This window comes from Neolamprologus multifasciatus, chromosome 19, assembly GCF_963576455.1.
Source record: "Neolamprologus multifasciatus chromosome 19, fNeoMul1.2, whole genome shotgun sequence".
In the NCBI taxonomy this organism is placed as follows: Eukaryota; Metazoa; Chordata; class Actinopteri; order Cichliformes; family Cichlidae; genus Neolamprologus; species Neolamprologus multifasciatus.
Genome location: NC_140457.1, coordinates 8,438,893 through 8,465,465, shown reverse-complemented (window position 1 = coordinate 8,465,465; position 26,573 = coordinate 8,438,893). Strand labels below are relative to the sequence as shown.

Below are 26,573 nucleotides of genomic sequence, written 5' to 3'. Positions count from 1 at the left end.
AGGTGCTTTGGCTGGATATTTGACAACGTTTCTTGGAAAAATTGGTAGAGTTCATTTACATTTTAAACTGGTTTATTGCCTTCCCTTTGGGAAGGCTGTTCCAGAAACTTAATGTCAGCCTGCTTTTTTAATTCCAAACCAGTTTTGATGTGTTTGAGATGATTGTCCTGTTAGAATACTGTGTTCAAGTTTCAACCGTAGCTGTTGATTTGAGGTGAAGTTGAAGGATTTGGAGGTAGTCCTCTTCCTTCATTGTTCCATTCACTTTTTTCAGTGTACCAGTACCACTGGCAGCAGAACAGCCCCAGAGCATGATGCTACAGTTGGTACAGTGTGCTTAGGTTTGAAAACCTCACCTTTACTTTCAAACATACCTTTTGTCGTGACCAAATAGTGCTGTCTTTGTTCTGTCTGACCAAAAAACCTTTCTCCAGAATTAGTTTGATTTATTAATGTGGGCAGCTACAAATTTAAATCAAGCTTAAAGATGTTGATTTTACACAGGCCCAATGTGTAGTGGATTTGAAGCAGAGGTTTCTTTCTTGGTCGGCACAAAAGATGGCTCTTAGTCCATTGCAACGTGAAACTGGCTTCACTGTGGACAGTGACGCTGTCATGTTGTGCTGTGTGGAAGGCAGGAGATTGGACCCAAATGCAGGACTCGGAAAAGGAAGGTTAAAATAAAGTGCAGCATTTATTGCTGGAAGAACTCTTCATGAATACAGGGCAAAATAACAAGAACTCAAAGCACTAAGCATTACCTTGGAAACTGGGGAAACTAGAAAGCTAAGCTTTGAACGGAGAACTAGAAAACTATTGTAACACAGAGGTGAAGACACAGCATGGAAAGGGTACAACGTGACAACAAGCTGGGGATGACAGGGGTAATCAAGAAACGGGAGACAGAAGGGAAACACAGCTGGGACTAATTCTGCAGGACGAGACAAGGGAAGCAACACAGATTACAGACACAGACTTTCAAAGTAAAACAGGAAGCACAACAACTGAACTTACAGACACAGACTCAAGACCCGATACTGACACGGTACAGAGGGAACACAAGGACAGGGATAACCTAGACAGGAGATGTGGGACCAGGACAGGACAGTTTCAGGACAGACACAGACTAGTCACTAAACAGAGGGAGCACAGAAATCAAACCTAAGAACTAGCAAATCTTAACAAGAATTAATCAGAAACACAAGCAACTCTTAATCAAAACAAAAACACTGAGTCAGCAGTCTCAGGACCATGACAGATGCTGGTGTTCCTGTAGTGTTCAGCTCATGGCAGGCTTGAGCCTTGGTGGTTCCTGGGTTGATCCTAACCAATTTTCCCACAGCTGATGATAACAGTTTAGGTCTTTTTCCAGACAAAGGCAGAGTGATGACTCATCCAAATAACATCGGGATCATCAGGTCAAGCAATTGTACTCATTCTTCGATCTTCACTGAGTTTGTTGGACTTTAATACTGTGCTGACTATTGGGCAGTCCAATGAGATGCAGACAAAGCAAAACTATCAGTTCCTGTCAGTCATGATTGCTAACGACAAGTTAATAGGGCTTGGCATTATCAAGTTAAAAGACACAGACCTCTTTTTAGAACCTTCATCACCACTTGTTACCAGATTTGAGCGAGTTTATGTATATATTTAAGGCTATATACTTTTCAACATACGTAGATTACAGTTATTTCAAAATAAACTAGATAAAAAACTTGTGCACGCAACTCTTGTTTTGTTAAAGTCAGTAAAGATGTATGAAAATGAACACTTCTAAGAAATCATTAAAAACCCCAAATTAACATAACAGCACAGCTTCTTGCAGCAGTAGTGACAGCAGAGGATCCAGTGTCTGTCGAAGAGTCTTCATGCTATAGTTGTTTTTCTGTTTTTGGTTAAACTTTCACAAAGGTTTTTGTGTAGTTTAACCTTTAAGTTAAACAGCAACACATAGACAGTGTGTGTTTAGCTGAAGCAGAGAATGATATCTGCTCCTCTCTGCACTGTTCTGCTGAGTCACCATCAATTCTAGGACATTCCTCTGTAAATTGGGTTATGCAGCATTATTTGATTACAAAATATTGTAGCTGAAGCCAATTTGAAAACGTTCTTGTGTGCATTTTGTTCTTCACACATCCAAATTGCATTGTGACGTCTCAGGTGTTTGTTGCCATGGAATTACCATAAAGTTTGCCTCCTCAGCTAGAAAGAAAGAGCAGTGCTGTTCAAGCGTGCACTGACATTTAGAGAGAGCAGCATCAGGATGAGGCCTGGTCCTCTGTCCCTCAAAGGTGAGCTACTGTGTACCAGGATGGTCTCATAAAAGCACCTTCTGTTGTATCACCCAACCAACCCTAATCCCTGAGCTAATGGGTCTTTGCTACAGTCACTCTAGGGAAAACAGTGATTGGAAACAGCAACTTGACCAAAATTACTATTAACATGTGCAATCATCTTGCAATATTGTTGCCTGTTAAGGTCGGCGACCACGCCTGTGACCACTCACGGTCAGTTACTCTCTTCTAAGGGTCTTAGGTGCATCAGAAGTGCAAGAAAATAACAATAAGACTGAGTCAGTTTGTTGTCAGTCTGCTCTCAGATTAAATTGGGTCAAGTTGGTAGTTACATGCAGTTGTTTGTTATAATGTGATGATTAACTGTGATAAATTGGGGAAAATCACAAATATACAATTTCAAATTCATTTGAACTTTTTTTTAAAAGAAATTCAGAAGTTTCTGCATGACTATGATTTAACTGCGAAAGGACACAAGCGTTTGGCGACCTTACTTTTGTATAGAAATATAACCAGAACACAACCAGTTCAGTCATCTTGACAATCTATTGAATGTGAAACATCAATTTTTTGCAAACCTTTGCCAACACAATATGAAAAATGGTTCTTTCAAAGTAAACTAAACAGTAGTATTAAACATAAATACATTAGATTAACATAAATCTAATGCTAAACATTAAATGCCACTTAACACCACTCAAACTAAATCACCTGTGATGTTGAGCTGATTATAAATGCCTGTTTTAACAGACCAGGTCTGTGTTTTCTTTCCTCATCCCACCCAGACCACCAGCAGTGGCAGCAGCAGGATGAGCTCAGACGGGGGCGGGCGGCCCGTCAAAGTGGGCTCCCTGGTGGAGGTGATTGGGAAGGGGCAGCGTGGCACAGTGGCCTACATCGGGACCACCCTGTTTGCCTCTGGAAAATGGGTGGGGGTCATCCTGGATGAAGCCAAGGGCAAAAATGACGGCACCGTACAGGGAAAGCGTTACTTCACCTGTGAAGAGAATCATGGGATTTTTGTGAGACAGTCACAGGTAAATGCAGGTGTATTAAGTAAATGTCTTTACCCCAGTTATTTTTTTAACACATAAGAGATTTTGTTTTCCATTTATGTGGCACAGTGTGCTGTGTGTGTGGGCTGATATTTTCCTTTATTGTCTTCTGTGGTGCTTTCGTTTTTTTTGTTGCCTTGGGGTCTTTGGTTATTCTTTTTGATCTGCAACAGCTCCGAGTTTCTCTCCCTCAAAATTCTGCATAATGTGACCATAATTACTATATATATATACTATACTATATATACTATAGTGACCTGGAGGAGATGATAGAATAAACTAAAATTACAATAGTTAACTTTTTTGCTACTTATGTTTTTTGTTTTTTTTGTAAATGAAAACTTTTTTTCTGGTGATACCATCCATCTATATTCTTAACTGCTTATCCTGATCAGAGTTGCAGAGGGTTTCATTCAGTTCCATTTTATTTACATAGAACTAATGCACAGCAACAGTTCAAGCTCAGAGAAACAGGCACAGGTGTACAATATGCTCTAAATAAAGAGATCTTCACTCTGTCTGTACATGCATTAAATATTCATCAATGGATGTTTGGTTATGCTTACATCATCCAGCTGTGCCTGTAAATAACTTTGTCATCCATTATTTGATGTGTAATAACATGTTCAAGATATTTGACTTTATTGCAGACAGCGTTAATATCTGAGTATTCAAATTCTGGAAATACTAGGTGTTTATCTCCTTGGTTCTATAACCATGTGTATATGTTCCACACCATGAGGAGAATATATGTGAGGGAGCTGCTGGCGACCAGCGGTACTAGGACACAAGATCATCTGCATACATAATATGGTTCAGAATATCTAGAATATTATTAACCATGCACACAGTTTTACAGGCACGCAAAATCTTCAATCAAAATATTAAAAAGAACCAGGATAAAATTCTTCCTCTTCTAACACTATTAGGGCTGAAATGCTGTCTCTTCATTTTACTTGTAACGTCTGTTTGGAATAGAAATAAATCAGAACTCTCACAATGTATTCAGGCATCCCTTTATGACTCAGCTCAGCAAAGTAACTCTGTTTTACACAATCAAAGGTTTGCAGGCATAGAAATAAAACAAATACAAACTGATGAAGTCTTTTCTTGTGTTTGTTTATAATTTCCTTCAAAATATACGTACACAGACCAGTTCCATGTTTGGGTTTAAATTTAAAAAATGTATTTATCCTGCAAAAGTCTTTCTGAAATATTATACTGGCTAAGGTTATGGACCTGTGATTATGACGATGGCTTACTTTACCAGCTTTATCCTTCATAAGTAGCGCTAAGAGAAGGCCACACTGAGTCTGGCAATAAATAAATAAATAAATCTGTTTGGAAGGAGCAAGTTTACAGTGAGGTTTATGTTAATCATGTGACTGTAATCTACATCTCTAGGGTTGCCAACCTAATGTGGAACTGGACTATTACTAATAAAAAGAAAAAGTCAAAAGATTGGAAGAAATGGTACCTGCAGGATATTTCTTATGTGCGGGCACACAATAATAAACAGTCAGTGTAATGTAACTTGCAGTATTGTCACATCTTTCTTTGTGACTGTCAGTTTAATTCTATTTGTTTTAGTGCTGGGACAAGCACCATTTTACGGTAGCTTATTATGATCAAATTACACAAAGTTGTTGCAGTCATCAAATCAGAACGAGATGTCTACATTGCTGAATCCAAACACATCAATCACTCTTTGGCTGCTCGTCAAATCCATCCACTTCAGGGCTAAAAAATCATTACCAATTAATGTGATGGTGGTTGTACTTAAATGTTAGCAGCGAACAGTTTATACTTTGTGTGTTCTGTTACAGTTACCAGTAACTGTTAAAGCTTTTTACCTTTTGACTGTGCTGAAAAAAAGTGATACAAATTTAATGCTAAAAAGAAACATCAAACCTATGTAGAATTACACGTTTATGCATAAGATTCAGCTTTACTGTAGATTAGCAGTCGTGTCACTAATCCTCTTCAGCGTGTCTCCTGCTTGGCTTAAAAGGCTCGCTTGTGGCTCCCCTTTTGCGATATGCCTCTTCATCTCTGTCACCTCTTTCATTTAACAGCAGCACTCACAGTTGTGTTTTTGGAAGACATGACTAAACGTCTCTCTCCCGCTGTCTCAGATCCAGCTGGTAGATGATGGGGCAGACACAACGTCTCCTGAGACACCTGAGCCCAGCACTGGCAAGGTTCCCAAACGAGGTGAGAACGCACACACACATCCAGATGGTCATATTTGCAGGTCGTCTTTAGTATTCTGCTGGTACTGCTTTATGAGTAAAATTTGAAAAATGCCCAAACACCGTAAAATCCAGTCTATCTTGTCCTTATAGAGCCTGATAGTAAGTGTGCATGCCATATTTGAAACAAATAAGCAGGGTTTATTCTCACCTGCTCTCCTGCTGTAGTTTAGATAGACAGCTGAAGATCTAAGATATAAATGCACTTTGGTACATTTAGTATCTTATTACAGAGGGATGCTGCCTGGTTTTACTTATGTGATGAGTGAATAACAAGTAAAAATTGTGGATTTAAATCCCTCGTATGGTAAGTTAGCCACCAGCAGATGTCAAACTCTTCATCGGTGGTTGTTTTAAAGTGCTTTATAAATAAAGGTGATGATGATGATGATCGGGCCACAGTTTAAACAATAGCTGTTCTCTTCATTTAAGAGTACTTTGCTATATCTTGAGCCACCCCTCATATCTTTGTATTTGTCTCCTATGGAGCCCGACTTTTTTTGCAAACCTTTTGAGCAGTAGTTCTCCAAACTTCATTCCTCTGGCTGTTTTCAGAGGAATGTTTATATATATATATTTTATATATTTATTTTTTTAAAGTCACATAACACTGACCCGTAAATCACTCAAGCAAAAAAAAAGGCGCTTAACTTGTGTCTACGTCTCTACGCATTACAGATAACTTGGCACAGAACAAACTTTAAATTCCCATTTTATGCATGTTGTTCCTAACAGCCTGTCACAAGAACATATAATGTGCTCCACTACTTGAATCTATATAAAATGTTAAAGATAACATAGTTTAACAGGCATAAAATTTATTTATTTTTGCACAAATACGGTGATTTCGAAAGACTTATTAGCTGAAAACTTGGTGTGTAGCATGTCCTTAGAAAAATTAGGAAACTGGATAAATGAAGGACAAAAGAAGTGGCAGGTCTAAAAACATAAAACAATCTACAGCAGATTAACATTACAAGGAAATATGTTATCATGTCATGTCTTATCAAGTGAGGGAATTATGAATGTGGATCCCAATGTGGATTTGAGATCTTAACACACATATATGTGGATAACACATTATTTTCTCCCCACTAAACTTGTGATGTTTTAGTGGTAAACACTTTTTTTGTGGGATTTTTGATGGACATCTGGGCCATGAAAAGGCAGATTAAATGAGACTGAACAGTTGATTAAGATGTAACCTGGCAACAAGACACTTTTTCATTTAAAGCAGTGACACGAAGAAAAGGCCTTGAAACGCTGAGTGCTTCTGTAAATGCTGCTATGCACCAAAATTCAAAGGGAAAGATGAGCATTAAGTGTAGCTGACAGGTATAAGTAATAACATTCAAAAGGCTCCTGTCTATTTAGTTGAGCTACTTTTTTTACACCCCATAAATATATTTAAAAAATGTCTGTCTCTTGTTCTGGTACCTTTTTCAGTGAGTTTTATATCCACTCTGGCTTTACCGTTATCCATTCAATGTTATTGAATTCTTACAACATGCCTTCCCAAGTCTTCCCATATTACATCTTCATATCTTCAAATATATTCGGCCACCGTGGGTCTCAACTTTGCAGTTTTCTCTTGTTTTGCCTGTTGTTGCTAATTTGCGGCAAGGCACATTGTACGCATTGTAATTTTACCTCTGCCTTATTGCCAATATTTTCTTATTTTTAAACATGAGAAGGGCCTCCAAGACACAAATGAAATCAATCAGCCAACTGAAAACAAGAAAATATTGGCATTGGAACATCCGGTTCTGTCGCCTTTTCACAATAATCTCTGACACGCAAGTTTGTAAACCACAATCACATTTCTATTAGTTTTATTTTCTGTGAGTGGAAGAAAGAGACATTATTCAGATTATTACTATTACACAAATCTTCCAGGATGCAGATTTTTGTCTCTTTTACCTGCTGCTGCAGCCATTATGTGAGTTAGAGCCTTTAATTTGGAACTCTGCCAGCCTGAAAGCCAGAAAGAAAAGTTATTGTCTTAAGATGTGGCTTTTGTCTGAAAGTGATTTGTAAAAGGGGCTCTGAAAGTGACGGTGAGATCACCAGCATACAAATAACACTTTCCCTCAATAACATGAGTAGGGAAAAAAGGGCATGGAGAAGTGAATTTTAAATAAGGGTGCATACAGGTTTCAACAGCTGCCAGTCAGGTTTGACCATCTGGTGAATGAACAATAAATGATGTTGACTCTGTTTGCGCCATAACCTGCTGTGGGACTTTTATAACTCTTAAAGATTTTTATCTTAATGTTCTGGGAATTTGTTTCTTCTTTATCTCGTCAGAAATCCTGGAGTCAGCCAAGTCTGCTAAACTGGTGAGTCAGATAACGCTGCACTGTGACGCAAAATTTGCAGGAAAGCCGAGGCAAACGTGCCGCCTGACACCTGAATACACACACACCCACACTGCACGTACACACATTCATGCATACAGACTCCCACCTGCACACACACACACACATAGACGTACTAAAGTAAGTGCTATGTGTTGGTGTTTATTGTTTGGCGATTTGCACTCTGCAGGGAGATTCATATGTGAGATATTTAATTCATTTCTGATGGCTACATTTTCACAAGTTTTGTTAGGATCAAGTGTTTTAAGTGCCTGCAGTAGATTAACATTTAATTTGGCTTCATCATAGCATGGCTGTGAATTTAAAAGGTGATTCCTACATGAAACTAGTGTAACATAACACTGATGTGGTAATTAGTTCTAAAAAAAAAAATAAAGTAATGGGATTATTAAACAATATGGAATATTATATGAGGCTCTTGCACATGTACATTTGTAAATGTTTCCACTTAATTCATCTTAATGTAATTATAGTTTAATCTGAGTTTACCAAGTTCAGAAATGTGCTAAACCAAATTGTAGCTCTAGAATTGAATGAGTTCTCTCTGTCCAGTAGAGGGCGCCGTTTACTCACGTAAGTCCAGTGTTACTCTGCATGTTTGGTAGACACTAATCCAGCACATCAGAGCCATGACTCAGGAGTAAAAAAGCACTGATCTAACTAATAATGTATTTAGTGTGCTTGACTTTTGCGTTCAGGTCAAACTGACACTTAAATCCATTGCAGTAATTTTTCATAGGAATTGTTATATGTTCGTTATATGTTTTAATAGAAATCTGGTGCTGAAGAGAAGTATACTGGTTAAATTTACTTTAAACCTGCAGTCTGTTAATATGGTGTAAGAGTTCACTTTTGATGAAAAGAGCAAAAGCAAACATGGTTTATGGATGTGACTATAGTGATATATGGATATCTGGATTTAAAGGAATTTTGAGAAGTCTTGGGTTTGAATTAAACTTTAAAGTTGTACACATCAAGGCAAAAAAAAAAAAATCTCTTTGCTGTTAAAGGTTAATCCACTGACAGTCCTGGATTCAAATGTCAGCATGTTGAGAGAATCTTTGCACAGGGAATAACCTGTAATGATAAATTCACTCTGTCAAATGGAAACCAGAACGGAGACATTTGATTTAAAAACTATATTCCAAATTAGTCACATTTAAATGACTTTTTTCTATGACTAGATATGTTGTTTTATTTATGCAAATTGTACAGTCATTGTAAAAAGAAAGTTAACTGTAAGGTTTCATGTATGAGGACATACAAATAATCTGGTCCTTAGTAAGTGATAAAGTGAAAACAGTCACTTCAGGTTTTTGTTGCTGTTGGTGGTTTTACAAGGTACTGAATCATGGGGTGTGCTTCTGTTTATCACACGCTGCTTCTGATTTTTCACTCAGTTTTTGTTAAATATATTACAACTTGTACTGTGTCTTGTTTATTGTTCATCTTAGGTTGTGTTGATCTAATTGTAATACCTGGTAATGACCAGATAATCTTTTATGTCCTAATATGTAAAACCTTACCCTTGAAAGAAGCAGTACTTCATGTTTACATATACTGTATTTGTTGGATCTCATTGTTTCCATTTTTATTGCTTATGTCATAGAAAATGGAAGAATATATATTATTTTGTTGACCAGCCATGGGAAAATGGCTCAAATTATTTTAATAATAAGGCAATGGAAATATTTTTACACAAAAGTGTAGTTTAATGTGTTTTTAATGTGGAGAAAATGAACAAAATGAGAATGAAGAAGTGAGTATGAAGAGATTTGTGTTTGTGAAAGTTATTGAGGTCCAACACACAGGTCCAAACCACCACAGTTCCCATCACCTCCGGCATGCTGCTGACAAACTCCTGATCTTTAACCTTCACCCTCCCTCCCTCCTCCTTCCTTTCCTCGTCTCCTTACCTCCTTTGACCGACGCAGCGAGGAGTGAAACCCAAAAAGGTGCTGCATGTTTCTCTAACCTCGGTACAGTGGTAATGTTATGATGATGACCGTAGTAGCCGTGGTAACCGTGGCTCTGAATGGCCTCGCTGCTGCATGGCAACAGAGCCTCACCCCTCATTTTGCCCATGACTCCTCGCAGCCTACCACACCGCCATCTCTGGTCTCTGTACTGAAGCGTTCTGTGTTTGTATGAATGAAAGCTGTGTCCCATCACCTCACCGCCCTCTCTGCTCTCTGTTCGGTGCAGCTCTGTCCAACATTGTCTGCTTGGTCTTCTGCTTTCTGTGCACATTCAAACATGCTAAGTTTGCTAAGTGTCCAAAGGTTTTTCAGAGGCTCTGTGAACGTGCAGTGGTTCCTGCGTGGAACCATTGTTTTTTAACAATAATGGTTACCACTTACCACCTACTGCCTCTGCAAGGTTGCATCTATAAAAGTAAAATGACACACATGAGCTAACAAAAAGGACAAAAAGCAGTCCATCATTATCATGTAACTATCTCAGGGATGTCAAACAGATTTTACATTATGCACCACATACAGCCCATTTTGTTTTTTGTTTGTTTGGATGGGCCAGAGTGGTGAAAATCCTCTTTGTGTCGATGTAAAGAAGTTTAACTGCACATTTAATCTCCGCAATATCAAAGTAAGAAAAAGAAGCATGATTTCAACAGTATGTCTCAGGTTTTCTACATGATAAAGAAATGTGTCAGCACAACTGTTACGATCTCCCCCCACTCGTTAAAGCCATGGTCTGCTGTTTGGTTGGCATGGGAGGGGAGGGTCACCTGTGTCTTACAGGCTGTAAAAGCTGTTAAAGTCAGAAGGTTTCGTTAAGTCACAGAATCTGTCCTATTATTTTACTGTGGACAGACTGTAAAAAAAAAAAAAAAAAAAAGTATAGTAGACAATGAAAAAAATGGAAATTGTCTCATTTAACTGTTTTTCTATTGGCTAATTATGTTGGTGTAGTGTGAATAGCTCTGGGGAGGTCTTTATTATTGTGAAAAATACAGTTAAAAGTCTAAAATTTATATCCTCCTTCACATTCTCCAAAGACGGGCCAGATTTGAGTCTTTGCCAGGTCGTTTCTGGATCTTATGTTCTACACCTTAGCTTTAGACTTTTTGATTGGCAATAGATATTTTTTGCAGCAGATTAATTGCATGAAATAAAAATAACTGTAAAGATCAGGACATGTTTTGGGGTTCATGGGTTTTGGTCCTGCCCTCTCATCCACTCCTCTGTCACTTTTGGGATATTTCTGCTCAGTCTAGATACTAAGTTGAATATTCACGCATTTTTGATACCATTAACATATCTTGCAACCTATTATGTAAGTTAACACTTTTATATTAAACCCTGAAGTCTCTGTTTATGTGAATGAGATGGATTAGTTCGGTTGTTGTTGAAAAGTCCAGTGATCCAGCCTTTGATTCTTTATTTTTTTTGTGTCCCGTTTGGATCTTTAGCCATCAGAATTGTTGTCTTAAGGCCAAGAAAGATGCCAAGCGGATTTATTTTACCAAGTGGATCATCATGGCCTTGCCATATTGGTCCATTTGATTGACCTTTATTATAATTATGAATTTATTTTATTTTCAGTTGCTACAAACGGGACAGACATGACTGGGGGATAGGACAGGGAGAAAGAATGAAAGAAAGAGAGGGAGAGAAAGAAAACCAGTGGGGAGAAGAGACGGTGAGAAAGGGGGGAAGCCCCCAGCCTTTGATTCTTGAATGAAAGCTTTACTAAATCACTTTAATTTATTACTAACTAAAGCATTAGTATTAAGAGAACAAACTAAATTAAATCAGTCTTTGGTGTGACCGTCACCAAGTTTCCAAGGTTGTTTTAAGCATCTTAGAGAACCGCAGTTCTTCTGTCTTTTCATGTGATCCCACACTGACTGCATGATGCTGCTCTGTGAGGGCTGGACCATCTGTTGCACCACTCCCTATTACTCTTGTTAATAAAGGTGTTTATTAAGGACAGGGTGGTGTGTACGTTATCCTGTTACACAATAATTTTGAGACCAGCCACAAAGTTACAATATTATAAGGAAATTATATTTTCTATTTGTTCCCACACGTCTATCATGAGATCCAAGCTGGCTGTCCGCTGCTCTTTGTCATTCCTGGCTGACTCATACATGCAGGCGTTCCTTGAAAATGTCAGAATGCGACTGAGGTGAAGTGAGCTGCCCTCCTGCCTGCAGTAACCTGCAGAGTATAGATTTCCCGTCAGCTCGGTTCTTCTTTATAGTCTCCTGGTCTGCATCTCCTCCTTGGCAGGCTGACTTTGAACATCAGGAGGGAACTTTAAAGCAGGAGGATCAAATGTTCAGTCACAGAGCCGGTGAAACTGAGGAAGAGTAGGAAATGTTACAGACAAGACCAAAATGGAAACTCGGCAAAGGAAAAGCAAAGTAAAATGCTTTTGTACTGCTGTTCTGAAGCTTGACCCTTAAGCCATTATTTTTCTCAGCTAAGGTTTTGAGCTTATTTATGCTTTCTGGACAGTAATTTTATCTCCTTTTGTTTTGTTGAAGCTGCATTGCAGTGACCTCAGAGGCAGCGATCCTCCCTCTGTGTGCTGGGAAAGCAGGAACCTGATACATCTCCACCCATCTAAGCATCCACTCTGTCTGTCGGCCGCTCTCGCTCCATCGCTCTCAGAGTAGCACTTAGTCTGTGTGCTGGAGAGAATTTGAGTGGATTATGAAAAAATATGTTTAATATTTGAACAGGACAGTTTTCTCTAAGCTGCTCTGTAATAGATACTCATAAGCTGTTTTTTTCTCTGCCTCCGCAGCCTGACGTCCTGTTGCTTGTTTTGTTTTTTTCTCTCCACAATCAGATTCCTAATACTCTTGAACATCGCCCGTTTACTAAAACCTCATTGGACATTTTCTCCCCATGTTTTTTTGCCCATGACATGAAAGTATTTGAGGTTTAAAGCTCACAACTAATCAGAGTATCTTATACTTTGTGGATTAATCCTCTTAGAGAGCCCTCTCTCTTCCTGCTGAGCTGTTGGTGCAGAGCAACAGATTAGTGAGGAAGGTATCACGATTGCTTCCTTAGACGGCTCTTTAGGAGACTGTCGAACTATTAAATCTCCCTTTTAATTAAAAAAAAACAAACCTTTTGCTACAGTTAATGTTACTTTTAAAGTTCAGATCTTATCTCTGGCTGTCATGATGTTTGCATTTCTGAGTTTTTATGTGAGGCTTTCTTAACCTCTGTATTCTGGGTATGTGTCTATGTAAAGCACGGTTAGGCGCAGTTCAAAAATAGCAAGACTCACTAAGAAAGGTATACCTCATAAAGCCGCTCAGGTGTCGCGCCCCCCTACCCCTTTTGTTTTCATCAGCCTCATTTTAATGAACCTTTTTGAGGATCCGCCAGCGTTGCTAGGAGATAAGAGAGGCTTGCATCAGCATGGCTGCTCATTTTTCCCTCTCACCTCCCTTTACAGCCCCGCCCTCCTCTGCCTCACATCATCCCCTTCCTCCCCTGTCTGTCCCCAATCACCACTTCCCACCCATCCCTACCTCCCCCTCTCCCTCCCTCCCCCCTGTCTGTCTGTGTTAGAGGTGGTGATGAGTGGGTGAGCAGCAGGGAGGGAGGAGGGCACACAGTGATGTAATGCAGGAGCAGCTGACAAATCCCAACAAGCGAGAGAGAGAAGAGGGGGGGAAATGAGACAGAGGGTTGGAGAGCGAGGTTAGGGGAGGAGAGGCGTCTCCGGTGTAGCAGGAAACAGCAGCAGGCTGGAGGCTCGTGGCAGAGGGATGTTCGAGTCCTAATCAGAGGCGAGAGCAGAAGAGAGGTGCTGACAGAGGGCGCCGGCAAATGGATTATGAGAGAAAGAGGACATAAAGGAGGACGATAGCAGGAGGAAGGGACGAACAGGAGGAGGGAGGGGGAGCCTGGGAATAAATCGCCGCGGCCATTTGCACCACTGCAGCTCCCCGGCCTGAGCCGCTGCCTGTCTGACTGTTCAGCTTCAGCTTTCCGCCTGTCTGTTCTGAACCCGCTGTCTGTGGATCTTTGCCTGTTTTATCAGCTTCCTGTTTGTGTGTGTGTGTGTGTGTTTGTATGTTTCTGGGTGACCGTGTGTGTGTATGTCTTCTTCCCTTGCAAAAATGATGAGACAGACTCCTGCACCCCGGAAGGTACAGAACTCCACGTGATGCTCTTTTTCTGTTGGGTTTCTTGTGTTGATGTTATCATCCTTTTCGTTTTGTTGGCAGAGCTGTTGTAAAGGTCATGTGTCCTCATTTTGTTTAAGGTGGAATTGCCTTTTTTCCCATTTTTCTTCCCAGACCACTGATATTTAATATTCCCAGCATAAAAGTAAAAGTGTTTGCAGCTCAGCTGTGCTCTTTCTTTGACTTCAAAGTTAATTTTGCCCATGCTGTTGGTAGCTGTCCATGCTTCTACATGTGTTAGCAGTTGTTGAGTTGCCTTGTATCGTATTTATTGTTTTATTTAGCCTCATCATACGGAAGCTATGTCTTAGACTATACGTTGATTTCCATCACTGTTTGCAGATGTGGCAAACAAGCAGATGTGGTTTGAGTACAGTTTGTTCTGGCAACTATAGCACAACATGGTGGTTTAAGAGGACTGACAGATCTTAGGTGGTACAGCTATAAGCTTGGGCGAGTTTCTGTTGGATGGTAGTCCTTTAATCCAATGAAGAACAATAACGAGCCAAAGCCCAGATGGAGATGGATATTGACTGAGTGTACTGAGGGCAGATAGTGGAAGATAATTGGATGCAACAGATCATTTTACATGAATATAGTAGAAAGTATACAAGTGTCTGGTCAGGCTTGGGTTAAGTTTAAATGTTGAGCCAATCATCATAGACGTACTTTAATATGAAGTGATAGTCACAAGAGAAGATTAATATTGTTAACTGTAGATTTATTGTAGCAGTCCCTGCTTCAGAATTTCCTGTATCGTCAAAGATGGTTTCCTCTGTAATTTAACATTAACAGACAATGGTTAATTGGTACATTTGTATTATATTATAAATCTTTTCCATGTGCAAATCTAGACTTACTAGTCGCAAGACTTACTTCCAGGATCTTTAAAGAAAATAATTTGAACTTTAGTATGTTGCAGAAAAACAGACTATGATTTTAAACTGCTGAATAGCGACTCAGTTTCTCAATTTCATGTCACTGGAAAATAATTAGGTCATATAACCTGGGCCTAGAGATCAGTCTATGAAGCCCTGATAACCTTCGGTTAGTTGGGCAAAAATGTATTTCTACCAGTCGAATGTTGGAGGTTTTTTGCTGTTAGTAGGTGAAGTTGGGTTACAGTGCTGTACCGAGCACCTCCTTGCAGACTTATGAAAGATGCCAGCTTGTCTGCATATACTCCCCAAATACTTGCTAAGCAGTAGTAAAACTGCAGAGTGTGACACAAACCATAAATGGAGACCACCAAAGTAAAAGTTTTAAAATGTGTTGCTTTCTCTTATTTTGGAGGCATTCCCAGTTTGCATAAGTTTTACGACTGGTCAGTGGTTAGATGGCAAGTGTTTGCAGACAAGTTGGTATCTTCTATGAAAACTGTAGTCCGCCGTGGTAGTCTGCTACCAAAACCAATCACAAGGGCATTTGTGCAACTTTGCAACTGGTTTCAAAAACCACTCGCCAACCCACTGAGGAATACACATTCCTCACAGGGGGTTGTTGGCTTGTCTATAGGCCGGGGTGACTGAAGACTTGTGGACAAGTTACCAGGGAATCTATAGTTTGACTGCATTTGTCATTGTCATCCTCAAGGTAGGAAATCAAAAATAGTGAAACCCATGTTATACAGTGCAAAGTGTTTCTTTACAAGCTTAACTGCAAATCCTGTCATCCACCCTGCGGTGTAGCATGTCTGAAACACATGTTGTACCCGAATGCTGCTGTTACCTCAGCAGTATGAATCTAGTTCGACATAGATGAAGCTAACTGAGATACAATGCGGTCATTGAGGTCACAGCGGCAGTACCAGTCAGTGTCTCTGTTGTTGCCAAGACTGTGGTCATATGGGTGGATGAGATGAGGCCCAGAGATCAGTTAAGACAATAAAGATCATTAGAGAAACAGAGCAGAGATCTGTGTAGATGTTATTATGATAGATGATAGTAATATAAGTAGGGGCGTCTTGTCAAGAAGAACAGGGTTTCAACTGTGAGTGAAGCAGCAAATATTCAACGATGTCCTAAAGTCATATCAGCTTCATCCGCTCATCCTTACTTTTTATTTTTTTTGTAATCTTTCTTTACTATGACTTTGCCTTGAATCACTAACCCTGGTTGTTTGTTTCCTTCCCTTCCCGCCTCTCCTCCTGCTGCCCTTTGACCTTTACCTGCTTCCTCTCCTCTTCTTCAGACCACGGCCAGAAGGCCAAAGGTGAGCCCAGTCTTCAACATCATCAGGGTTTCCACCTTTTGTCAGCCTGCGTTATTTGAACATGCGATTATTATTTTCACTTCATGAGGCAGATCAGATTTATGCACATAACTCATAACACGAATCATATTTTTGTTCAAAAGCATAAAAGATAGTCCACTTTAGTCTTACAGATTTTACACTTTTTAAAACATTTTAGGTTTATGTCAACACTACATTTATTCATCTAAAGTTTGCTTTATTTCTTATTGCTTTCCATCTGCTGCACACCTTTTTTCATATATTTTCAGAATATTTTCAGCACTTCTCATTTAGTATTACATCGGTATTTGTTTTCTCTATTTTAAGGTCTTAATTGTGTCTGAGGTCACTATTGAGGTCTACTGAAGAAGGGCCCATTTGTATATTTTTAACAGCTAATAAACAACTGAAATTCTCCTTTTCAGGTCTGAAGCTAACAAAACAATGAGCATGAATAATCAAATATCTGTTAATATATAGACATTTAATATTATACAGATGTTCAGGTCTCAGTTAGTAGAATAAAAAAATGTAATGATAAATAATTTAACAATTATTTTGATGTAGGTGATTTTACAGAGAAGCTAAATCCAGCCCCAAAGTTGAGTTAAATTAAGAGCACAGTGCAAAAGTGGCAAACCTTACCCAATTTCTTTACATTTTGCTTGGACAGAGAAAGAGGTGCAGTGATTAATTAAATAATGCGCAAACATGAAAGAAAATGCAGCATCTATGGCAGAGTTCGTACAATTTTAAAGACCATGTTGTTATGACCATGTTTTATTCTTCAACATATTTATTTTATTGAGCTATACTTTTTTTTTGCAGTCTGTTAGTAACAATGTGCTTAATGGTACAGTTTAAAAGTTGTCCTGTTTAATCGGGCTCCTTGGAAAGAAAATATAAAGAAATGAGGGAAGACTTTTCCACAGCACAAAGTGTTTCTCTCTTTTTTTAAAAAAAAAAAAAGTAATTCTTGTTGTTGATTGGACTTTTTTCTCGATTCCTTCAGCAGCCCAGCCGACCTGCAGGAGGGAAGGGGGCCGCGTCTGGCTCGGCTTCAGCCTCCGCTGGGGAGATGAGCAGCAGCGAGCCCAGCACGCCGGCACAGACCCCCCTGGCTGCTCCGGTCATCCCCACCCTCCACTCCCCTGGAAACCCTCCAGCTCCCATCCCCAGCAAGGTCAGTGCGTGTCTGGATTAGAAGTTCTATTCACCCTGCGTTGGACAGATCTGATGTGTTTTACTGTTTATCTGTACATTTTTCTTTTCTTTGAATGCTTATTGACCCATTATGAAGGAAGCTTCTGTGGCAGCACTTAGTCCACAACAAGTATTTATGCGAATGACCAAGCCTGCTTAAAAAGGCACTACCCATAGTCACATTAATTCATTTATACATTTTGTTTAAAAGGATTTAATGTACCACCACAGTCAGTGGACTCTGAGTGTAACCCACACAAGCACAGCGAAGGAGTAAAATCAGATGTGACAACGTTGTCAGTATCTCTCCTCTAAATTTAAGTGTATTTTTGACCCAGCTGTCACTTTGTGTTGACATCATCCAGCAGAGTCAGAACGAGAGCTGAAGGCCTGAAGCGCTTTTTAGGCAACGTGACAGAATTTACCTTTGTTTTTGTGAATTATCTGCCTGTTAATGTGCTGATAACAAATCAACACCAAGATCTTCATTTGTGTCTCTTGTTTTCTTTTGCATATTAAGTTGTATTTAAACATCAGAGATTATCACATCAACCTTTTGTAAAAATCGCCTTCTGTGTGTGTGTTTTTTTTCTTTTTAAATTGAAATGTTAAAGTCGGAATAATCAGTCTAATTGGTATTTTGTCCCCTCAGGAAGATGTCACTATGGAAACACAGGTGCAGCGAGGTGGTGTGATGTGATGTTTCTGCACTTGAAGTATTGAAGTGTTGTTCTGCTCTCACTAACGTTTTAATCAGCTGAGGCGTGACTCCTTCTTTAACCTGTGTGTGTGCAGTGATTGTCTCTGCTGCACGTTTATCACAGGATTCAGAGAGTGTTTAGAGGAGTGTGATTATCTGCAAGTGCACACTGGTTGTGTGATACAGCGTGTCTGTGTGTGTGTGTGTGTGTGTTTTCTCTTCACAGGTGAATTTTCTGCAGGTTTAATATTTAATGCGTAAGTGCTTCTAACACAAGGCTTTAAACCTGATCCACTGCTTTCGGTCTTCACTCTGAAGAATCATTAAAGAGAAATGATTCATAAAAAGAAAAGAAAATGGAAGTTTGAATCCTCCTTTTGTGTTTTAGAGAGTTTCCTCTAATATGTGTTTATTTAAATCTCACTTTTCCCCTTCATCTTGTCCATATAACTGTTACCCAGGAAGAGGAGGCGCTGCGTAATCAAGTGAAGGACCTGGAGGAGAAGCTGGAGACCCTGAAGATGAAGCGCACGGAGGACAAAGCAAAACTGAAGGAGCTGGAGAAGCACAAGATCCAGCTGGAGCAGCTGCAGGAGTGGAAGACCAAGATGCAAGAGCAGCAGGCCGAGCTGCAGAAGCAACTCAAGGAGGCCAAGAGAGTAAGGAGCCACAGATGGAGGAGGAGGGAGAGGATGCAGTGTAGATGCTCAGGCTCAGCTGAAAAAGTGTTAAAAAGCAGCAGTTGACTGCTAACAAAAACTAGCCAGCAATTGCGTTACTTCGTTAGCTTCCAATGAACTAAAAATTTAAAAATCGTATTAATTACTATTAAGTAAGTCTGTAGATTTTGAGATTATTGGGCCTAAACTCATCTCAACCTTTATTGCAGATTATTTTGGGTATTTTGGTGAAGTGTTCACAGTGTGTTTGATTAACAGCACCTGGCTGCCACATACCTTCTTACTTTCTGTAAAATTATTATTAAAGGATCTGAGTTTTTAGAGGTTAAAGAGAAGCAACAAAAACAAATGTAAATATAACAAATATAGTTTATAACTGGCTTTTAATAAGGGGGAAAAGTATACGAGTATGCAGTTATTTAAACTGCATTTGCATGCAGTTTAAATAACATGCAGTTATGTAATACTTTGTTGAAACTAAGCTTTTCTGTGTGTAGGAGGCTAAAGAAGCTCTGGAGGCAAAGGAGCGTTATATGGAGGAAATGTCGGACACAGCGGACGCCATCGAGATGGCGACGCTGGATAAGGAGATGGCTGAGGAGAGAGCAGAGTCTCTGCAGCTGGAGGTGGATTCCCTCAAGGAGAAAGTGGATGAGCTCACCATGGACCTGGAGATCCTCAAGCATGAAATTGAGGAGAAAGGTACTGAAGAGCTGATGTTATCATTGCAGATGTTGTATCCAGGCCTCATTTCTGTTAAATCAGGACATGAACCATCAATACTAATACTGAAGTTTGAGTCTGGGTTTCAAAGTATGTAAAATGAACATCAATTTAGAGTGAAAAGTTTGCAAGCTTTAATGACGAGCTTTTCTTTTTTGTTTTGTTTTTGGGTTTCTGTCAGGCTCAGATGGTGCCGCCTCCAGTTACCATGTGAAACAGCTGGAGGAGCAGAACAGCAGGTTGAAGGAAGCTCTGGTCAGGTAGGTCCGCTGATGTCTTCATGAAAGCTACAATTATACTGAACTGAACTTTAATTCAGAACTTTACAAGCTCCAAAACACTGATGCGTGTTTTTGTGTCCAGGATGCGTGACCTGTCTGCGTCAGAGAAGCAGGAACACGTGAAGTTGCAGAAGCAGATGGAGAAGAAGAATGTGGAACTTGACTGTTTGAGAAGCCAGAAGGAGAAACTGCAGGAAGAGATGAAAGCGGCAGAAAAGACCATCGATGAGCTGAAAGAGCAGGTCAGTGGACCTTATGACTGAGCTGCATCTTTTCTGACTTGTCACACTGTAGAGGAAGTGAAAGGTAGCTCCCCCCAGGCCTGTGATCTTTTAATTCGTGGGCTGGATAACAGCGGAAAAACAACATGTGCTCTGTTTCAGGTGGATGCAGCCTTAGGCGCAGAGGAGATGGTGGAGACTCTGACAGAGAGGAACTTGGACCTGGAGGAGAAAGTCAGAGAGCTGAGAGAGACGGTCACAGATCTGGTGAGTGACAATCGCCCAGAACAAACATCGCGATAAACTGCGCAGGTTAAAAAAAATCCCAAAGTGATTTTCAGTCCATAAACACTCTGATTTATTTCTCACTATCTCGTTTTACTGCTCAGACTGGCCTACCTGCATACATTCATAGTAATAAGGTCTGAGAAAATTGAAGAACTGCTGTTTGCTGACTCATTTCATTAATAATATGGGGCCGGGGTCATTAATATGCATTTGGAGCCCTCTGGTGTTTGTCATCACTGCAGCTTTTGTTGGATTAAAGTGCTCCTTTGGTGTGCACTGACCTGGAACAATGATCATATGATCCTACACAAGAAACTCATCTGTCTTGTACCTGTCATTAAAGAATAACAAAAGTGTCTGAAAGTATTTCAGCTTATTGCACAATCATTGAAATATACAAGAAAATAGATTCCAGTTTAAAGAAACTTTAACGTACGTTGTTTTTTCCAAGAATAAACAAAACATGAGTTTATACAAGCTGCAAAATCTCATTATTATCCCACAAGAATTAATTGATCTAGAAAAACACAGATTTCAAAAATCAAATTCAAAAAAGGAGGTGGCCCTGATTGTTTGTGTGCGCGTCTCCTTCGTGCAGGAAGCTATAAATGAGATGAACGACGAGCTGCAGGAGAACGCCAGAGAGACGGAGCTGGAGCTGAGGGAGATGCTGGATCTGGGAGCAGCGAGAGTCCGAGAGGCAGAGAAACGAGTTGAAGCCGCACAGGAGACCGTAGCCGATTACCAGCAGACCATCAAGAAGTACCGCGAGCTCACAGCTCACCTACAGGTAAGCATGTAGAGGAAATATGTAAAACGTGTTTTCACATCTAACCTGTTAATCACGTGTTGGTGTCCTACAGTCAGTCAGTCACGATTGTTCTCATGTGTTTGCTGCAGGAGGTGAACAGAGAGCTGACCAGTCAGCAGGAAGCCTCAGCAGAGCTGCAGCAGCAGCCGCCAGCAGAGATGTTTGATTTCAAGATTAAATTTGCAGAGACGAAGGCCTACGCCAAGGTCGGAAACAATCACAGGGTTTTGGTCTGAATAATAAGTAGCTCTCATCCTCTTTTCACGTGGCTTTAGGTTGCCTTTGTGTTTACAGGTTTAAATCAAAACTTCTGATTTTAACTTTGGAGCTAAACAAAACGTCTAATGTCTGTGTATGTTTTAGGCTATTGAGATGGAGCTGAGGAAGATGGAGGTGGGTCAGGCCAACAGACACGTTTCTCTTCTGACCTCCTTCATGCCAGAGTCCTTCCTCCGTCACGGTGGAGACCACGACTGCATCCTGGTGTTGCTGCTCATCCCCAGACTCATCTGCAAGGTAAAAGCCACTGCATCTTTTAGAGACAGGAAGAAGAGACTTGCTCTTCGTGAGGTTTAAACATGTTTTTGTAACTGTTTACATGTCTTTTAGTCCGAGCTGATCAGCAAACAGGCACAGGAGAAATTTGACCTGAATGAAAACTGCGTGGAGCGAGCCGGCTTGAAGGGAGCTTTGGGTGAGCAGCTGAGCTTCGCGGGTGGTCTCGTCTATTCGCTCAGTCTGCTGCAGGCCACGCTGCACAAATACGAGCAGTAAGTTTCACCACAGACTCTAAACTAAAGATAAACACCTGATAGAATAGTTGTTAAAGTTGTAACTGTATTTTCAGTGTTAATGTCCTGGCTGTGCCTGACGCTGTTTCACTGCTTCCAGATAAAGAATTTTTTCAGGGGTTGCTTATCATTAGAGTAACTCCTCCATACGCTCTTCTTGTGCTTGTCAGAGCTCTGTCTCAGTGCAGCGTGGAGGTCTATAAGAAGATCGGCTCTCTGTACCCAGAGATGAGCGTCCATGAGCGATCTCTGGACTTCCTTATTGACCTGCTGCACAAAGACCAGCTGGATGAGACGGTCAATGTGGAGCCGCTCACCAAGGCCATTAAATATTATCAGGTACACACAAACAAACGTAATGCATGATTACTGCAGTTTAATATAACTGTGTTTTATTAAAACATAAAGTATTTAATGTCTAATATTCTGCCTTATTTTCATTATATTTATATTATTTATTTTTATACTATAATACATTTTCAGTATATTATGGTATATTTTTCTATATTGTATTACAAAATTCATTTGCATTATGATGAAAACATGCAATTTAGACACTGCTTGTTTAATGATATTTGTCCTTTTTCAGCACCTGTACAGCATCCACCTGGCAGATCAGAATGAGGACTGCACCATGCAGCTCGCTGATCACATCAGAGTGAGTATCGACATCACCTGCAGTCTCCGAGGAATCTGTAGGAAGTTTATAAATCACATATCGACCCTCAATCCAGCTTTGTTTCAATCTCTTTATTAAGATGCTTCTGTTTCTGCTGCTTAAAGAAAATAGACTTCACTGGTTACTCGTGGCTTATGTTCATGTGCAGTTTACCCAGAGTGCCTTGGACTGCATGGCTGTGGAGGTGGGTCGTCTGCGGGCATTCCTGCACGCGGGTCAGGAAAAAGCCGACCTCGCCGTGCTGCTGAAGGATCTGGAGACATCCTGTAGTGACATCAGGCAGTTCTGCAAGAAGATCCGTCGCAGAATGCCTGGAACTGACGCGCCCGGCATCCCAGCGGCACTTAGCTTCGGACAGCAGGTAACCATAGTGACCAAGCCATCAAGTTAAAAAAAACAAACAAACAACAAGAACCCCAGATCTATGGTGAAAGTTTTATAAAAATCAGTTTTTCATTTCATGTTCGTTTTCTTCGTGTCTTACCTTTTTACCCAACAGGTGTCAGACACCCTTTCAGACTGCAGGAAACACCTGACCTGGGTGGTGGCAGTCCTGCAAGAAGTGGCAGCAGCCGGAGCTCAGATGATGTCACCTCTCGGTGAACAGGAGGGGCTGTCGGCCGTCAAACTGGAGGATGTGGCGTTCAAAGCTGGAGAACAAGTAGGTACATTAGTACTTAACTGATAAAGGCCAAGTGACCTGACTGAGACATATGTGCAGGACACTGCTTAGAGTAAATTAGTCATTTGTAATTCAGAATTGTGGCTGACAACAAAAAGTAATATTGATTTAGGTGCAAAAATTCTTTTATAGAAGAATATTTCAATTAAATGAATTAAAAACAATGCAGTGACACAGTGACAACAGTTTCCATAAAAAGTCATCTTGCAGCAGGAATTATTGGAAATTTTGCGAGCCAGCAATTTTTTTTGAATGAACTCAATGTGAGCTGAGAAAGTGTTTATGTAATGGAAACTATTCTAAAAGTCTCACCTGCTAATCGAAGGAGTTCATGCACTTTGATTTTTGTTGTGTGTCTGAGCATATTTATGGACAACTGTTTTGACAGCCTCCTGGACAATCATACTTTCGTTTTCAGATCTATGGATCCCAGGGTGCCAACCCCTACGAGTATCTGCGACAGTCCTGTAGCATCGTCATAGCAACCATGAACAAGATGGCGACTGCTATGCAGGAGGGAGAGTATGACTCAGAGAAGCCTCAAAACAAGGTAATTAGCTCAGTGTGGGGCCACTGTGAAGGTGTGTCGGTATTTTAGTTCTGGCTTTGTAAACCCAGAATATTATTTTCATATAACTCCGTTTTTCTTCCAGAACCCTCCGCCAGTAGATGTGCAAGCGGCAGCTCTTCGAGCAGAAATCACAGATGCAGAAGGACTGGGCTTGAAGCTGGAGGACAGAGAGACGGTCATCAAGGAGCTGAAGAAGTCCCTCAAGATCAAGGTAGAGAGAAGCAGCAAATTCACTGTGAATAAAAACATTAAAAACACAGAACTGCCGAATCTTTTGTCAGGTTAGAGTTCATGCAGCTGAAATGATAGGTATGTATCTGGAGTTTATTGTGTAATTGTGTTTTCTGAACTGGTTTTAAATCAATGTTCACTGAGGGAATCTGCTCCAAAATATCTGAAGAAAAGTAACAAATTCTGCAGAGACACAGTGTTTTGATTTAGGGGGGTATGTGTGCTTTTTCAGGGAGAAGAGCTGAGCGAGGCGAACGTGCGTCTCAGCCTGCTAGAAAAGAAGCTGGACAGTTCATCCAAAGATGCAGACGAACGTGTTGAGAAGATCCAGACTCGACTGGATGAAGCCCAGACTCTGCTGAAGAAGAAGGAGAAGTAAGAATAAGAACACGTCTGTAGATTACTGAGGAGATCTACAGTTGTGTGATGTTGTCCTCTCCTCTGCAGAGAGTTCGAGGAGACGATGGACGCTCTGCAGGCCGACATCGATCAGCTTGAGGCAGAGAAGGCCGAACTAAAGCAGAGAATCAACAGCCAATCAAAGATGACCATCGATGGGCTGAGAGGAACCGGGCCGTCAGGAATCGCTTCCATTGTCACAGGAATGGCCGGAGGTGAGTGAAGCAGCTGCATAACATGCTCTTAGTTTGGTGGTTCTCTGGTAATGGATAAATTCCCACTTTAACTAACCTACCTGATAATCACACTGCAGGATTGATACTGAATTCTGTGGTTATTTATCATCATTTTAACTCCAGTTTAATACCTTTCCTCAACAACCAATGATTCTTCTCTCCGTATAACTCTTCTTTAATTCCTCTTATTTTCACCTACTCATTCTTCAGAGGAACAAAAAGGTATCTACTTCCTTCTATTGGCATCTGATGTGATGATGCATGCTTATTTATTTTAATTTTTTTACCTTTAGTGGTTCACTCGCATGATATGAGAGGAGTTAAACATGACATGCATGTGTCTGCAGGTCTGGAAATTCCAAGGTGTCAGAAAACAAACCCATTCACTACAAATAATCATACCACTAAACCAGGAAGTTGTAGCACAAGAAAGAGGTTTGAATTAAATTGAAATAAATAATCTGATGGTGGATCAAACAGCATCAGAATAGGTACTGAGAAAAATGTACCCATATTGTTTGTGTTGTACTCAGTATCTAAAAGTCTTAGTAAACCTTGTAGGAACTCATTTTTGTGTATGTGCATTGTTTTGGCATGAACACCATATCCCTCCCATGTTTTTAAGGACATCTGCTTATTATTTATTCATATGTTTGTATGCAAGTCAGTCAGAATGCACAGGAACGGCATCTGCCAAATAAATGCAGTGGAATAAAAAGTCAAATGTATTTTTGCTTCCACCACCGTGCACCTCTAGCATGCAAGAGGATTATTTACTTTTTCATCAGAACTCAATGTTAAAGACGAGAGTGCAAAGCTGTGGTCAGAGGGTCAAACGAATGTGAAAATACTGCCAACATTCAGGTTTAAATAAAGCTTTGGCTCCACTCAAATACTCATAAGGCGTTCCTGTTATCGTTCGCAGCGAACATGGTGTCAGGTGTCGGCTCTGGATCGGGCGTTCAAGTGATCGACTCACCTCTGCTGACTCAGCAGATCGAAGCTCAGAGGCTCTGCATCAAACACCTGAAGAACGAGAACAACAGGCTGAAGGTAACGAATGCCTCTCCACCACCTCAGCATGCGACGGATGCAACAGTGAAGTCACACTTTAGAGGTCAAAGTACCTGCAGAGGGCACACAAATAACTGAAGAGTGAAATTATTCCTTCATTAAACACAACAAATATGGTAAAAAAAAACAACTTGTAGATTTTCAAAGCTGAGATTTTACCTCGACTTCCACATGGTTTGAGGCTTTAGGTTAAGATCACCACACCTAAAATTAGATGGATTATTTTTATTCACCATCAACATGTGTTCTCCAACAGGCGGAGAAGATGCGTGCTCAGCTTGCCTCTCTGCCTCCTCTCAATGTGACCAAGCTTCCCTCCAAAGACGGACGTCCTGAAGTGCTCTCCAGCGCCCTCTACCGTAAAACCGATCAGCTCCTGGAGACGCTGCTGCAAATGAGTGCCAACGTCAAGGTGGTGGACATCACTGGAAGATCTCCTGGTATGTGACATTTCTTCCTCAAGGAAAGGAATTCATAAATATTTGACACGACAGTGTCAAAAGCAGCACAGTTAGACTGAATAACTTTTAGCTGAGTGAAGAATTAATGTGCAAAGAAAACTAAAATGTTGTCCTACCTGATATCTCACCACCAAGAGTAATCATTTTGATTAA

General features: G+C 40.4%; 1 protein-coding gene across 10 annotated transcripts in view; it reads left to right on the top strand.

Annotated features, from left to right (window-relative positions):
- LOC146495900 (dynactin subunit 1-like) overlaps positions 1–26,573 on the top strand; it is a 34,151-nt gene that overhangs the window by 5,039 nt on the left and 2,539 nt on the right. For 3 of the 10 annotated variants that reach the window (XM_085144398.1, XM_085144397.1, XM_085144392.1), the window contains exons 2-28: positions 3,083–3,334; positions 5,488–5,566; positions 7,912–7,943; positions 9,917–9,961; positions 14,104–14,121; positions 16,348–16,368; positions 17,402–17,572; positions 18,754–18,951; positions 19,470–19,674; positions 19,877–19,955; positions 20,059–20,218; positions 20,360–20,464; positions 21,084–21,275; positions 21,386–21,502; positions 21,660–21,812; positions 21,906–22,066; positions 22,258–22,426; positions 22,677–22,745; positions 22,915–23,127; positions 23,266–23,427; positions 23,867–23,998; positions 24,102–24,230; positions 24,483–24,625; positions 24,698–24,864; positions 25,096–25,107; positions 25,811–25,938; positions 26,216–26,399. In XM_085144398.1, coding sequence (XP_085000524.1) covers positions 3,107–3,334; positions 5,488–5,566; positions 7,912–7,943; positions 9,917–9,961; positions 14,104–14,121; positions 16,348–16,368; positions 17,402–17,572; positions 18,754–18,951; positions 19,470–19,674; positions 19,877–19,955; positions 20,059–20,218; positions 20,360–20,464; positions 21,084–21,275; positions 21,386–21,502; positions 21,660–21,812; positions 21,906–22,066; positions 22,258–22,426; positions 22,677–22,745; positions 22,915–23,127; positions 23,266–23,427; positions 23,867–23,998; positions 24,102–24,230; positions 24,483–24,625; positions 24,698–24,864; positions 25,096–25,107; positions 25,811–25,938; positions 26,216–26,399 — 3,472 coding nt within the window. In that variant the 5' untranslated portion in view covers positions 3,083–3,106. Of the gene's footprint in view, positions 1–3,082; positions 3,335–5,487; positions 5,567–7,911; positions 7,944–9,916; positions 9,962–14,103; positions 14,122–16,347; positions 16,369–17,401; positions 17,573–18,753; positions 18,952–19,469; positions 19,675–19,876; positions 19,956–20,058; positions 20,219–20,359; positions 20,465–21,083; positions 21,276–21,385; positions 21,503–21,659; positions 21,813–21,905; positions 22,067–22,257; positions 22,427–22,676; positions 22,746–22,914; positions 23,128–23,265; positions 23,428–23,866; positions 23,999–24,101; positions 24,231–24,482; positions 24,626–24,697; positions 24,865–25,095; positions 25,108–25,810; positions 25,939–26,215; positions 26,495–26,573 lie in introns of all 10 variants that reach the window. The other 7 variants (XR_014871315.1, XM_085144394.1, XM_085144396.1 and 4 more) reach the window with 7 other exon arrangements.